General features: G+C 28.2%; 1 protein-coding gene across 2 annotated transcripts in view; it reads left to right on the top strand.

Moving 5' to 3' along the window:
• Positions 1–10,846, top strand: part of LOC105218392 (uncharacterized) — a 218,049-nt gene extending 207,203 nt beyond the window's left edge. For both annotated transcript variants that reach the window (XM_054228323.1, XM_054228322.1), the window contains exon 9: positions 9,348–10,846. In XM_054228323.1, coding sequence (XP_054084298.1) covers positions 9,348–9,529 — 182 coding nt within the window. In that variant the 3' untranslated portion in view covers positions 9,530–10,846. The remainder of the gene's footprint in view (positions 1–9,347) is intronic.
• The last annotated feature ends 4,442 nt before the right edge of the window (positions 10,847–15,288 follow it).

Here is a 15,288-nt window from a genome sequence, read left to right as displayed (position 1 = left end):
GTCAAGAAAAGGGAGATCTGGAGGATATATAGAATTTATTGACTTTTCACAAGCTTCTTCTACAAACATTTCCTCTACATTGGAATTCCCTTTCTCTGAAAAGTTTTTCCTCGCATTGTTCTCTTGAAAGTAGTTCCGTTTTTCTTTTACCTTTGTGTACTCGCGCTTATATTTCGAATCGATATTTAAAACCATCATTAGTGAACTCAATTCAACATTTTCGTTTATTCTATACATTATACTAGCAGACCGATCCGGCTTCGCATGGGTTTAAACAAACATTTCAAGTTTCTACACACTCTTCCATACATATGTATGTACTTTCTTGCGAGGGTTCATTTTAAAAAGGTATTATAAAATGAAGAAAATTCGAACATGAAATTATAATTTATTTGCAATGAGCTAAAACTTGATTCCGACCTCTAGTCTTTGATGACCGTTGTCTTTCCCTCTGATTATGAAGGCGTTGGAAACGCTCAGAGTTCGACGCCCTAGTGCGAGCTTGTATATTTCTAATATTTTGTTTTCAAGCCGCTGCACACGCTCCGTACTCGACTCTCAAGCGCTATTTGGGAATTGTGTTCAGCAATCAGCTGCGATCGCTCGTTACTCGACTCTCCGGCACGCGATTGCTATGCGAAGAGAATGACTTGCACGACGATTTTCAGTTTCAGATTAAGAATGTCCATCACGGAGTCTTTTTGATACCCTTACCTGGGAACTATTTCCAGAAAGTTGAGATTCTTGCAAAAAATATAGCCTATGTTACTCGGGGTGAATGTACCTATCCAATGGTGAAAGAATTATGGAAATCGGCTCTGTAGTTTTTGAGTTTACAAATCTTTCCTCTTTATAACAGTAGTATAGATAGTAACTTGAGATTATGGTCTCTGTATTATACAGTTTCCTATCTGACATCTTTTATTTCCGTCAGATGGCGCTTTTATCCACGAAGAGATTTAGCATGGTTTAAGGGTTTATTCTTTGAACGGAAGATGTTTTTTCGAAGCAAATGCTTTATGTCTTCATTTTGTCACACAAATTACTTGATTTTTTTTTAATCTAAAAATGTCATTTGCTTAGCCTTGAAAGAAGTTTCAATGGAAATTTTTTCACAGTAATTTTACTGCTAATCAGTGGTGAATACTGTCAACAGTTCATCACCGGTACTCACTTCAGTTTTTTCATGATTATGATGGTAGTGTTACCTCGTTTTTAGAAAATACATTTAGCCTTTACGCGAAGTAATGTTCACCTGAAGATATCTAATATTTTCTATAGTTCTATCGTTTCTTTTGTATTTTAATAGCTTTATACACACCTCGTCTATGCTACGAATTCATGAAGTCATCGAGTACGAAGTCATCCGAACACTTGTTTGTTCATATGTGATCGGCTCAAAGTAACTACTTCTTTGGGATGCTTTAAGTTTCGAAATATTTTTGAAATTTACAGAAGACTGAGTATATGTGAGACATTCTATATTTTTTTCGTAGATTTACGACTGGTGAAGAACATTTTTCAAAATCTCTCACTACAATCTCCAGTATTTTCACTTTTGCTTATTTGGTTTCGATTATAACACTTTATACTCGAAATCTTCTAAACAAGTATTTGCTAAGAAAAGGTATTGCCATATTTAATTTTACCGCTGTGTGTAAAAGTGACATCTACCCATCAAACTACCATCGAAATTGAAGCCATTATGTGAAGTGACAAGCAATTTCAATTAGAGCCATTTTCTATATATATAAAAATCTATACAACTACATATACAGCAAGAGCAGCTCAAGCATTGATTGCAAATATTTGCAAAAATTTCAACACTTGTTCACTTTAACCCTTCTCTTCCTACACTTGCGCAACACGTCAATTTGCATACTAATCGCAGATTTGTAGACTCTTACAGTTTTACGCTCTTATGCCTGTAAGCTTACGTTTTATTTTCAATGTACACAACCATTTACATTTAAGCAGTTATACAATCAGTTAACAGTGAGTGTTTCAAGGGTTAAGCTACATACATATGTGTGGGTGGAGTACCGTATTCCAAAATATCTTCATCATTGATGAGCGCTGGAATGCTTTATACCAATACTAGAAAAGGAGAAAGCACAAAAAAAAATATGTAAAATATTTAAAATATGCTAAAAACGAGCAACAACAATAACAAATGAAATAACAAAAAGCTTTTTTTCCTATTTTAAGCACCAAATTTTACAAGTGTGTATTTTTAGGCGAAAATCTCTATTTTACTCCCAAAACAAATGGTATAACTAAGTTTTTGTTGTTGACATGTGCGCATAAATGTTTGTATGTTTGTATATGTGTGTGTAGGTGGAATACTTCAAGTGTAGCTAAAATAACAAAAAGGGATTTAGTACATCAACAGTGGCATTTCGGATGAGTAGTGAGTGGAAGAGGAGAAAAAGTAGTGTGTGTGTGAGCTAGGAAATAGTGCGCCAGCCAGCCAGCCAGACAGTCAGCCACCGGCATCTAATGCAATTCAGGCAGCCTGGCAAACGCGAAAGTCCTATGCAAATTTTTCGTTATTATTATGCTAAGCTAGAAGTAAACCATTTTAGTAAATTTTTGGAAATGTCGAAATGTAAACAAATTGAGAATGAATTTATGCATGCAGCAAAAAACAAAGACAAATAAAGGCACACACACATACACTGCGCTGACAACTAAATGCACGCTTCCACATAAATATGTATGGAGTTATCAAAAAATGTTCACACGCACACAACCACATGACTGTGCATGTGTATGTGTTTGACACTGTATTTAGGGATTTCTTTGCGGCTGGTGTCGGATAAGCGTCTTATCCAGCAGCAGCAGCAAGCAGCACATGAGTGACTGACTGATGTGCCGTAGAGCCGCCGTTGAGTACGTCGTGTGCCTTTGTGCTTTGCCGCAGTGGATTTGTACTGATTGCTTTGTCTCTTCTTATTTTACTTTATTCTTTACTCGTTTTTGTTTTTGCTTTTGTAATTTTCATTGTTTGTTTTCTGTGTGTGTACTGTAAACGCATAAATCCACTTTAAGTGGTCTTTCGCATGTGAATCCTTTTCCCGTCGTCGCTGCTAACGACGTTATCAGAAGTGTTGGTAGCAGCACTCATATGTGGATTTTGGATTTTGAGCAATGTCCTGTAAGAAAAAATGTCTAAATTGATTCAAGAATTGTAGAATATTATAAATTTAACGTATTCTTAACAGAACTTCTATGTAAATAACAAAATATATTAAAGCAAAGACTCAGTCAAAAGTAACTAGTTGGTAACTAGTACATATTAAACCAGTTTGTTTTCAATTTTCTTTCGAAAAATACTGTAATTTTAATTAGATAGTTGTAATTAGCAATTTTTTTTATTAATAGATGTTTTTTTGACAAATTAGCTTACTAGTTCTATATTTTTATGTTTTTTATAATTTTTTATAATTTTATATATACAGCTATATATTATCATTAATTTTTTTTTAACTTTAAACTCAGTAAGGAACTAGTCTCTAGCCCGCTTTTATTGTATTATTACGTGTTAATTTTTTTTTTTTTCAAAAATTTCCTTGATTCAAATATTCCAAATACCAACATGGCGCAGTCACATTTTCGAAATCCTCTCCATCGAAGCATTGATCGAACCCTTTCTCGCATTATTTCGCGATTTCTTTTTGTTTTATTTTTTAAATTTCTGTTTACTTTATTCTGGTGTTGCCGGCGTGGCTGTTGCTCGCTTATCAGCGGCATGCCACATACTTTAACGCACGCCGCCGCGCACACAATCCTCCAATCTGTCGTTTGACACGCTTGCAAATATCTATTCTACCACTTTGACTGCTCTATCTGGCGCTTGTTGGTTGTTGGTGCGACTGTTTTGTCGTTGCTTCTTGCATGCCTTCACTTTTATTTACATTTTTGTGCCAATTTTTTGCCGCTTCTTTTTACGGTTTTTGTATCTGTTTTATTTTTGTTTTTTATTGTTTGCCAAAAATCCACATTTCAATGAAGCAAAGCATTTGCATAACTTATGTTGTCGCCTATTTGGTTGCATGTTCTGCTCAGTTCAAAGGCGCAACAAATCCGTGTGTCTGTTTACTTTTGGGTAAACATTTGTGACCCTTTTGAAGTGAGTTAGATTTTATGAAAATTAAAACAACATTCCAGAATTGAATTATCACGCTCACATCTTAATTTAACTAGGTTTTGAGAATCAAAGGAAGAATTATATTAAGCAAAAGTCTTTTAGAGTTAAAGTTTAGGTCTCCTTTGCAAATATTCTTTTGCCGTTTCAATGACATACTCGCTCTTTCTTCGCATTCAACTCACTAACTTTGTTGATGTATTCCCATATTTGATATAAGGCGACAAGAGAGCAGCGCTTAAAATTAGCGAGCAGAATATTGGTGAATCGAAAACAACAATTAAATGACTTAAGATTGCTATCCAGTCTTCTTTTCGATAATTTCATACACTTTTCTCTACTCTCTAAATAATTTTAGAGTTGAAACGTTGCTTCAAATACAATTTTTATCACAATTGATGCGTTCTTTTCACCACTCGCTTATTTAACAGACGTCCATAGTTTTATGGCATCGATGAACCCTCAATGAGGCAGCAGCAATAACATCTCCATTTCCTTAACTTTTCATTCAATTTTAACATAAGTGTAAACAAAATATACCGTTGACTAACGGAAATGCTTGCGCAATATTTACAACAAATTGATTGAAGTTAAGTAAGTAGTTTTGCTAATAGGATTAAGTTGTATTTTTGCATTTAAATGCGATGCCATAAAAGTAAAAACAAAGCAAGCCCAACAAACAATTGAAGACGAGAAGGGAAAAATAATAACAAAAGGATTGTATAATTGAATAGCCCGCCTGCCCCGAAAGCAAGTAAATACTAATCTATGCATTTGTGTGTGCCATGCCCTGTAAGTGTGTGTGGGAGTACTACATCCTTTGTGTTTTGCAAATTTAACTGGATTTCCTATTCTATTATGTTACATTTCTGTTAAATTCAAATCAAGGATGAAGAGTTGTGATTCGAAGACATCTGTCTGCTGTTACTCAACTAAAGAGTCTGTAAGGTTCTACGAGTATAAGCAACACGCGAATAGTTCATGGCAATGTGTTCAGCGTGTTGTCGTTGATACCAATGAACTCTTAAATAAGAAATCAAAATATTTGAAGTATTTCCTTTACTAAGAAATTTACTTTTAACACAAATCGAGAGTAAGTTCTTTGCTTTTCTTTAATCTCAGAAATAATGATTACGGTACCCTGTTTTCCGAATCGAATAAACGACTGGTATAAAAGCAATATATACTGGCAGAATGGTAGAATTATGCAGTGATAGGAGAGCAAGTGGTTATAGCATTCTAATGAGATATCCTCTTTTATCAAATTCTTTCACATATAATTATATTATACAAGAGAATAGCGCTTGAAGATAGTGAGCAGAGTGGATGCTTTCGAAAGCTTCCAAAATTTTCAACAAAGTTAATGTGGTTATATGACCAACAACTTGCAATCGAACTTCTACTGTACTATTTCAGGCCTCCTTTCTTCTCTTTCTTTAACTTAAAGTAACGCCATTCCTTCTCGTAATGTCAATCTAAGAATGGTATATTCTCGTCTTCAGAAATATTTTTCGTTGTATGAATCAGACTGATTTCATAAATTTTTTTGAGACCTACCAACACAAAAAATCACCAATTAGCCCTAAAAGTCCAGCACCCCAGCTCTTCTTTATCTTCAACAACGAATTATCAACCCATCTGTTAGTATTTAATCTCGTCAGTTGGTGCTGAGGAATAGTAGAGTACTCTCAATGCTTGTTTGACATTCTTTATGTTGTCGACACTATTTGTGTGTCCATCCACACCCGCTCATATGTCGTATTAAATTCCTTTTGATTATAATTTCATTGCTGTTTGCTGTCCGCAAATAAATTCATTTGCCTGCCAGCCAACCAGTCAGTCAGCTGGTCAACCAGGCCAACTAAGCCATTGCTGGTCGAGTGTAAGGTAAACAAATTCAGTTTTTTTTTTATTTTTACTAGACTTTGTAATCATTTTTGAAAGAGTTGGTGATATTCTTTTATGCTTGTGCAATTTTAGTTTATTTTTTTTGTTGTCACAACTGTTTAATTATATTTTAATTAAATAAAATTGAATTATCTAATTTTAATAATAAGCTAATTTGTCTCAACTTTCATACAATATTTTTCTTTTATTCATGGAAAAAATATGAAAAAAATTACTAAAGTGTCTATTTATTTTAATATTTTACTAAAACGAAATGCTGTTAGTATTTGAAAATACCTAATTTCCTAGAGGATTTCAAATTTCTATCTTATAAAGTGTAGCTGCATTTTCTTTCTATAAAATATTTGAATTTTGATTTTCCAAAAATATGTAGGGGTATAGATTCTCATCTCTTACTAGCGCAAATATTTCTTATGAAATACTCTTGTGAATGATTGCTATATTTGTCATCTTCATAATTATTTCTATATTTCTATATTTCTATAATACATCTTATGTACATATGTTCATACATATGTATGTTTTTAATAATTTCGATATGTCTTTCATTCTGCCGTACATTTGCTATTTTAATTAAAAATGTTACATTAGTCATGCATCTCTGTCATAGACGCACAGCATACTTATTATGTTTGTTTTAAGTGTAAAGTGGTTCATAATTAAAGTCTGGAAATAACATATTACGTATATTTATATGTAGCTTGACACATAACAGGCGGCGTTCTCGGAAATATCAGCAATCACATTTCCGTTTAGCTTACTTCCGTTTTACATACACACACAAGTGCAATGGACACTAACAAATGCGATATTTCTGAAGTGAAAATTTTGCTTTTTTGTTGTATATATATATATATATATTTTTTTATATAAGAGCTGAAGCTTATTATCATAATAATTTAATCGTAATAATCTGCTTTATTAATGACTTCACGAAAATATTTAAATTAATTTTTAATGCTTTAATAGTTGAAATTCCTACATATTTCAAACAACATTGACACCTAAATGTATAAATTCTCCAAATAACTTCGAATGTCTGCTAAAAATAAACATACATATATATTGCATTATATATGTATGTATATAACAAAAGTGATATTTTCCAAACCATTAATTTATGCTACTTCTACTATTCTATTTACCCATATAAATGCTTATGTAAATATACATACATATTATATAAGTCAGTTAAGCGTAAAAATATTTGAATCAAAAGCTTTTTCGTAACATTCAACTCATTTATAAATATTATCTATCACCTATTCTTTATCTATTAATGCTTGCATACGTAAAGCGGATATAATACAGGATGTTACGCTCTAACGGAGAGCGCCTGAAGTAAGTTTGTATTGTATTGTTGAGATACATGAAAACACTTAAACACACTCACACACTTGGCATTGCACAGAATTTCACATGCAAACATATATAAATACAGCCATACATACATATATACAAGCAATTAAATTGTATTTGCAAATAAATATCATGAAATAGAATTATTGAAGCTGAAATTGTTGATTTACATTTTTAAATTATATTATTTTGGATTTTTTTTTTATAAAAAATCGTTTTCTTATTTTTTTTACTTTAATATTAGAAATACAACTGTCAATATTTTTTACAAGTTGCTATTAAGTTTTATGAATTTATTTTAATACTAAAAATATCATTGGAAAGAAAAGGAACTTCAAATTATTTTCTTCCACTATTTTTTATTTCTTTTTAAGTTGTGCATTTTTTGAAAAAAAATATTATTATAATTAATATGCTAATAGCAATATATTTATGCATATAACATCAGATTAAACTATACAAAACTAAATTACATTAAATAGAAGGCATTTTGCTTTGAAATAAAAAAAAGCTTCAATTAACCATTTAAGCTCATTAGTCTATTGAAATATGCTTCAGTTACTAGCTATTTGGCTTATAGACATTTACGATTTAATAAAATTTCAAAATCAAAACAGTAGTTGACATTAGAGCTCGCATAACCTGGGATTTAACACCTCTCCTACTAATATTATTATCAAACCTTTTTCCTAAAAATTCAATAGCGGGTGAGGTTTCAGAAGTATAGAATCATTTTCATGACATATCCATACAAAGAGTGGCTCAACGAAAACACTTGTTAGAAAGGATGAGATCACCTTAAGTTCCTCACATTATATTGATATATATAATGCCCAGGAGAGTATTTTTTACATCTATCTGGAACTTGAAAGCTCATTAATGGTGGTCATTGAGTTAAAATTCATTGTTGATAGGGTGATGCTAGAAACAAGCATGGATCACTCATGTCTTTGACATACAATTGAAATATGGGTACTTTTTTCTGAAAGCAGGATAGCGTGGCTAGTCTCTCGCATTCTATATGAGCTCTTTTAGATTAGTTACATATGTAAAGCCCTATTTGCTTTTTTGCTGGTCCATAGAATAAATCTCAGTAAAAAATATGTCAAATATATGAACATAAATATCAATCGCTTGACAGCTGGTTGGACACATTTACCTTGAAGAAGAATCTCTCTAAAAAGACACCCTATAATAAATTAAATGGAATAAAAAATGTATATATTTATTTAAAAAAAAATATTTATTTTTAACTTACTTTATAACATTAAATTTTTTTTGTTTATTTAAAAAACATTAATTTTTCTCAAAATAAAAAATATTTTTTTTAATAAAATTAAAATTTTATTATTTAATTTTTTTTTTAATTTATTATTTAATAAAAACCTTTATTTAAAAAATATTAACTTTTCTCAAAAAATTAATTTTTCTCAAAACAAAAATTGTTTTTTTAATAAAATTGATTTTTTTTATTAAAAAGTGTTTTGTTTGTTTGAAGAAAAAAATTATAAAAATTTAAAAACATTTATTTAAAAAAATAATTTTTCTCAAAAAAAAATATTTTTTAATAAAATCAAAATTTTATTAATTAATTTTTTTTTTATTTATTATTTAATAAAAACATTTATTTAATAAACATTAATTTTTCTCAAAACAAAATTATTTTTTTAATAAAATTGAATTTTTTTATTAAAAAAATGCTTTGTTTAGAAAAAATAAATTTAAAAAAATTATTTTTCTCATAAACAAAAAATATTTTTTTAGTAAATTAAAATTTTTATTATTATAAAATTAAATTTTATTTTACAAGTTCACAAAAAAATTTAATTTTCACAAACAAAAAATATTTTTAACTTAAGCCCAGATATAAATAAATTCAATTCTTCACCGACACCACAGTACTAATAAATTTTCTTATTCTTCTCTTCCGCAGATTCACCATATCACGACGTAAGCGGCCTACCCAATCCCTATAATATGGAGCATATGGAACAGGATGAAGTGATACCACCACAGCAGCACATGTCACTGAGTTACGATGACAGTTTCGAGGGTGAATACTCGTCAACGCCCAATTCACGGAATCGTCGCGTCATACGCGAAATTATCGTCTAATAAATAGTAGATAATAGATGCCTAAATAGAAAGTGGAATTAAGCGAAAACCGTTATACAAATAGGTATAAATTACATACAACATTTGAGCAGGAGAGGGCGGGGGAAGAGAAAGTGTGTGAAAATGTGTATAAAAAAAAGTGCAGCTAAGCGAAAAAGAAATTTTGAAATTTAAATTAGCGAAAAACGCATAATACACACACACAAACAAACAAACAAGCCAGAAATATTTAACGAAATATTTTATAAATTTTTATGTGTTATTTTTAAGCAAATAAGTAATATACATATGGTAGAGACCGTAAACGAAATTTATTTACAAAAACAAAAAAAGTGGAGTAAAATCAAAATGAGAGCACCGTTAACTAACAATACGTGCACACACACAAGTATCATACAAACACATACATGCATACATTATCAACTCACATACTCATACACACATACATTCACATATGCAATGCAAATTCGCACTGATTGTTATGCTTTGCAAGCTGAAATCTCAACTTGTGCAACCATTCTGCGTGCACTCACTCAACGCATTTGAATAATTGGCAATGCAACAATTGCGAATGGGTGGCAACATCGTTAATGTGCGCTATCTATATGCATAGTTGGCAGCCAACCAATTATTTGAGTGAGTAAATTTGCATGCATATTTTTTATAAAGAAAATTTTTATAATTTTTTCTAAACACACACATTCATGCACTCACACACTCATTAATTTCATGTTCACTCACTCACTCACGCAAATTTCTCATCATGCATTTCACAACTCTGCACTTATTGAATGCGTTTTATGCTACACACACTAACTGTTTTACCCAACGAAGTAAGAAAAAATAAATATTATTCAAAAATTCAACGAAAAACGATAAATTACGACAACAACAAAAAACATATAAAACAACGTATTTGAAAGTTGCCATTTTTTTATAACTTTTAGTGTATAATTAAAGTATATAAGTGAAATAATTTTAATTTTTTTTTTTTTTTTTTACGAAAAAATAGTACGAAAAACTGCTACTAATTAAAAAAGTGTAAAAGTAGTAGTTTAAGTAGTAGTAGTGTTAGTGTTATTGGCGGGTCAAACACGCGTTATTTCAATTATATTTTCAAGTTTGAAGCATAGCCATAGGCGTCCACGGTGTACTTCAACTGTCGGTATGTGTATGTGTTTGTGTGTGTGTGTGAGCGTGCTTGTGCGACACTTGCTGCTGTGACAGTGGCATCACCAAAAATCCATAATTTCGACTGTAAAGCAAACAAAAAATATGAAAAAAATCAAAAATTACAAAAAAAAAAGTTGTTAAGCCGACGGAAATATGAAAAATATGCAAATTTAAGTGCATGTGTACTTAAGCAACAGCTGCCAAGTTAGCTAGTTACTTAATTAATTAGATGGCATACACTAACAGTTTCCATAGTACACTACAAAAATACATATGTTTGTATGTATGAAAATACATATGTTTGTATGTATGTATGTGTAGTTAAAATTTTTTTCAGTGTATTTTTCATTACAAAAAAATTTTCGCAAAAAAATTTCCTGAAAACACACAAAATTTTTAATTACCACGTGACGGTACTGAAAATTAAGTTTCTATTATTTAATTTTGCATTTGTTCAAGACAGCACAACATGTTTTCGAAATTAGTTTCATTAGTTTTCGAACAAGAAAAAGTTGTTTTCGAAATTAGTTAATGTTTTTCGAAGTAGAAAAAATTAAATTTGTGTTTCCAAAAATGTGATTAACTGCCGCTTCCATAAATAATTTAAGTGCGCCCCACATCAAATTGTATACAAATTTAAAAATTCAAATGAAAGAGCTTTTGACTGAGTTTTCATATTTTCAAATTCACTACTTACACTTTTTATTTGTGCTTTTACAACTGTTATACGAGCTTTCACCTTGTTGAATTACAAATTGTTCTTTTTTATGGTATATTTCTTAAACACTGTTACCGCTACTTAAGTTTGAAATTTTACTTAAAGTTTTGAGTTACACGTAAAATGTGAGTTTTGTGTAAGTGATGTGCCACACTTGTGTGAAAGTGAATTGAATAATAACAATTTAACACTTAATAAAGCTGAAGTGAAATGCTGAAGAAAATAAACATCATTAAAGCGGTTGTAAGCTTGGCAGCACATTTTTAGCTGTGGCATAATTTAAAATCGTTATCCCGTTTAATAACAGTTAAAGAATGAAAATAATTTTAATCACTATTTGCAAGCTCGAAAATATAAAGTCTGCTAAAAATTATACACTAAGTTTAATTTCAATTCAAAAAAAAATTTTACTGAGCTTTCACTTTTTTCCTTTTTTATAAACTTGAAATTTGTCTTCTGTTCAAAATGACATAAATGCAGCTCGAAAATAATACAATTCACAATTAAAGCTTTAATGGCATACTGTGCGATAGCGCTAGTTAAGCTACTGAGCTTTAGAGCTTTCATCTATTAAAACAATTAATCAAAAAAGAGCTTTCACTGAAAGCTTTCCGCAATTTTTGTTTTCTAAAAGCTTAATTAAGTTTATTTCAACTCTCTTTCAACTATAAATAAAATTTAATTGTTGTTTTGTAGCTTTAAAATTTACTTCAAATAAAAAACGATTGCTTTAAGCTGAAAATGTGCTGCCTGAGCGTAGAAGTGTGCAAAGGAATTGTGAATTTTTGAAATGATTTAGAAAAAATGTGGCAAAAAGTGATTTGTATTTTTTTATTTACATACTTTCTTTTATTAATTTTTTTTTTGTATAATTATAATTAAATTTATATATCTTGTATTTGTTTCTCGATTTAATATGTATTTATTTACTTTTATGTATTTAAACATGTGTTTGAGCTGAGTGGCATGGAAGCGCTTGAAAGCTGGAAAAAAATATCAGAAGTGGCATATTCTACGCGTTATTAAATTAAAGCTCAACATGTTTATTGCAAATATATACTTCGATTTTATATTATTTCGTAAAAAATTTTATGTGCTTAATTATTTATGTACTTACTTTAATATATATTTTATTAATTTTATGCTCAAAATCATAAAACAAGGAATTATTTAAAATTTTTGCAATATTATGTTTTCATGTAAAAATAATCTTAAATAATTTTTTCAAATATTTATTTTTAGTTTTATGAATTTGTGTGTGATTTTATTTTATTTTTGTTTTTATTAATTTTTTTATTATAGATTTTTTAAATAATATTTTTTTTTAATATTTGTTTTTTTTTTTTGGTAATATTTTATATTTTTTTTATAAAATTATTTTTTAATAATTAATATTCATCTTACAATTTTTTAAATTATAATTTTTTAAATATTTATCTATTAATATATCATTTTTTCAAATATTAATTTTTAGTTTTATGAATTTGTGTGTGATTTTATTTTATTTTCTTATTAATTTTTTTTATAGATTTTTAAATTATTTTATTTTTAATATTTGTTTATTTTTCTAATTTTTTTTTATTTTTTATAAAATATTTTTATATTTTTTTTTTAATAATTAATATATTTATTTTTTTTTTAATTATTTTTTAATATTTAATATTCATGATAAAATAACTATGATTTTTTAAATATTTATTTATTAATATATCATTTTTTCAAATATTTATTTTTATTTTTATGAATTTGTGTGTGATTTTTTTTTATTTTTTTAATATTTATTTAAAAAATATTAGAAAAATTATTAATTTTATTTTTGTTTATTATAGATTAAAAAAATTTAATATATATATAAAAAAATAATTTTTCTAATAAAAAATAAATAAAATAATTTTTGTAATATTTTTTTTTTGAAAAAATTAAATTTTATTTTACAAATTTAAAAAAACTTAATTTTTCTCAAAACAAAAATATGGTTTGTTGAAAAAAAAAATAAATTTTTCCAGAACAAAAAATATTTTTATTAATAAAATTAAAATTATTATATAATTTTATTTTTGTTTGTTTGAAAAAAAATTCAAAATTTAAAAACATTTATTGAAAACAAATTCATTTCATTTCATTTTTATTTTTATAAAATATTTTTATACTTGTTTTTTTTAATATTAAATATTCATCACTAAATTTTTTGAATTATAATTTTTTTAAATAATTATTATTTTTTTGTATTTTTCTAATATTTTTATTATTTGTTTTTAATTTTTACTTATTTTTTTTTTATATTTATATTGAACATACTTTTTATTTTTTTATAAATTTCACCTGTTTAGCCACATTTTCATGTTCTTATAATTTCAATTAATTCCACAATTTTATTACAAAAGTTTTCCAATGCAAATTTCACAACTTTTCACAGCTGCTGCACTTCATGGCGCAGCTGATGCTCAGTACTTTAATAAATGCTTTAAATTAATTATTGAAAATAATTGCAAAAATATAAAAATATTTTTTTTTTGTGTTACATACAACAAGAACAACAACAACACAGTGTTTATTTTGTTTGTGTTATAGAAAATAAAATAAAATAATATAATAAAAAATTGCAACATAAATAAGTTATGCACTACTCACACATAAATTAATTACAACAAATTACTTGAATATTAAATAAGTTTAAATAATTTTGCAAGTACAAGTACCGTTTGCAAAGTGTAAAGTGCATTTACTATCATTTTTTGTTTGTTTTTAACACAAAAATAAGTTTGTTCCATTAAATATTTTATTAACTTAGTTAAATTTGCTTTTAGTGCTAAATTAGTTGTTTTAAAGTTATGCGCTTTCAACGAAAAGTGTTAGTGTGTCGTTATATATACATACATATATGTTAAACACAAGTGAAAAATTAATGCAAAACTGTAAGTGTAAGTTGAAATATGCAAATTTAATAATAATGAGCAAATGGCCAGGTGGAAAAGTGAAGCAGTAGAACAACAACAAACAACAAATAACGCAAATATGTTAAGTTAAGTGTATTTTTTTTTTCTAATACCATAACTTAAGTGAGCAAATCTAAATGAATAAACTGCATAAGCACTTAACTATAAGCTAGGCTTAAGCGTAAAATTGTGTAACACAAACAACAAACGAAACGAAAATGTGTGTGAAATGTGCGGTAATGGCATAATTGCTAAGTAAATGCATATTAAAATACCAGCTGCAATTTGTTGTATTGTTACACTCACTCACACGCAGACACAAACACACACACACACATACACTGCAAACTGTTAGTTGAATGTAAATAATATTATTAATAATAATTACATACATATTGGTATATGTATATTGTAAATGTCTGCAGTTACTTTATAAATACACTAACTCAAACAATAACACACACACACACACACACACACACACACACACACACACACACACACACACAGAAAGAGCGACAAAAACTTGCAAAAAATACGCAAAACAAAAATTTCGAAAATTTATTAATATCAAATTTCATAAAAAGTAACAAACAAATAACAAAAAAGCAAAAACAACAACAACACTGAATAGTCGTCGAAATGCAGCGAAATGTTTGCTATTTACTTAAGTATACTTAGCTATAAACAAATATATATATAATATACAATTACATAAATATAGATAACTTGTAAGTGCAGTACTATACAAAACAACAAAACAAGCGAGATGAAATATGAGAAAAAACCAACAAAAACAAGAAAGCAAAAACAAAATATTTTAATTAAATAATTACTTAATTAAATGTAGTTAAATATATATATATGAATATGTGAAAGAGAAGCGCTCCTGAGGATGCTTGAGTGAAGTGTGCGTACACAAAAACAACTGA

This window comes from Zeugodacus cucurbitae, chromosome 3 (assembly GCF_028554725.1).
Source record: "Zeugodacus cucurbitae isolate PBARC_wt_2022May chromosome 3, idZeuCucr1.2, whole genome shotgun sequence".
NCBI lineage: Eukaryota > Metazoa > Arthropoda > Insecta > Diptera > Tephritidae > Zeugodacus > Zeugodacus cucurbitae.
This window is presented reverse-complemented; position numbering and strand designations above follow the sequence as displayed.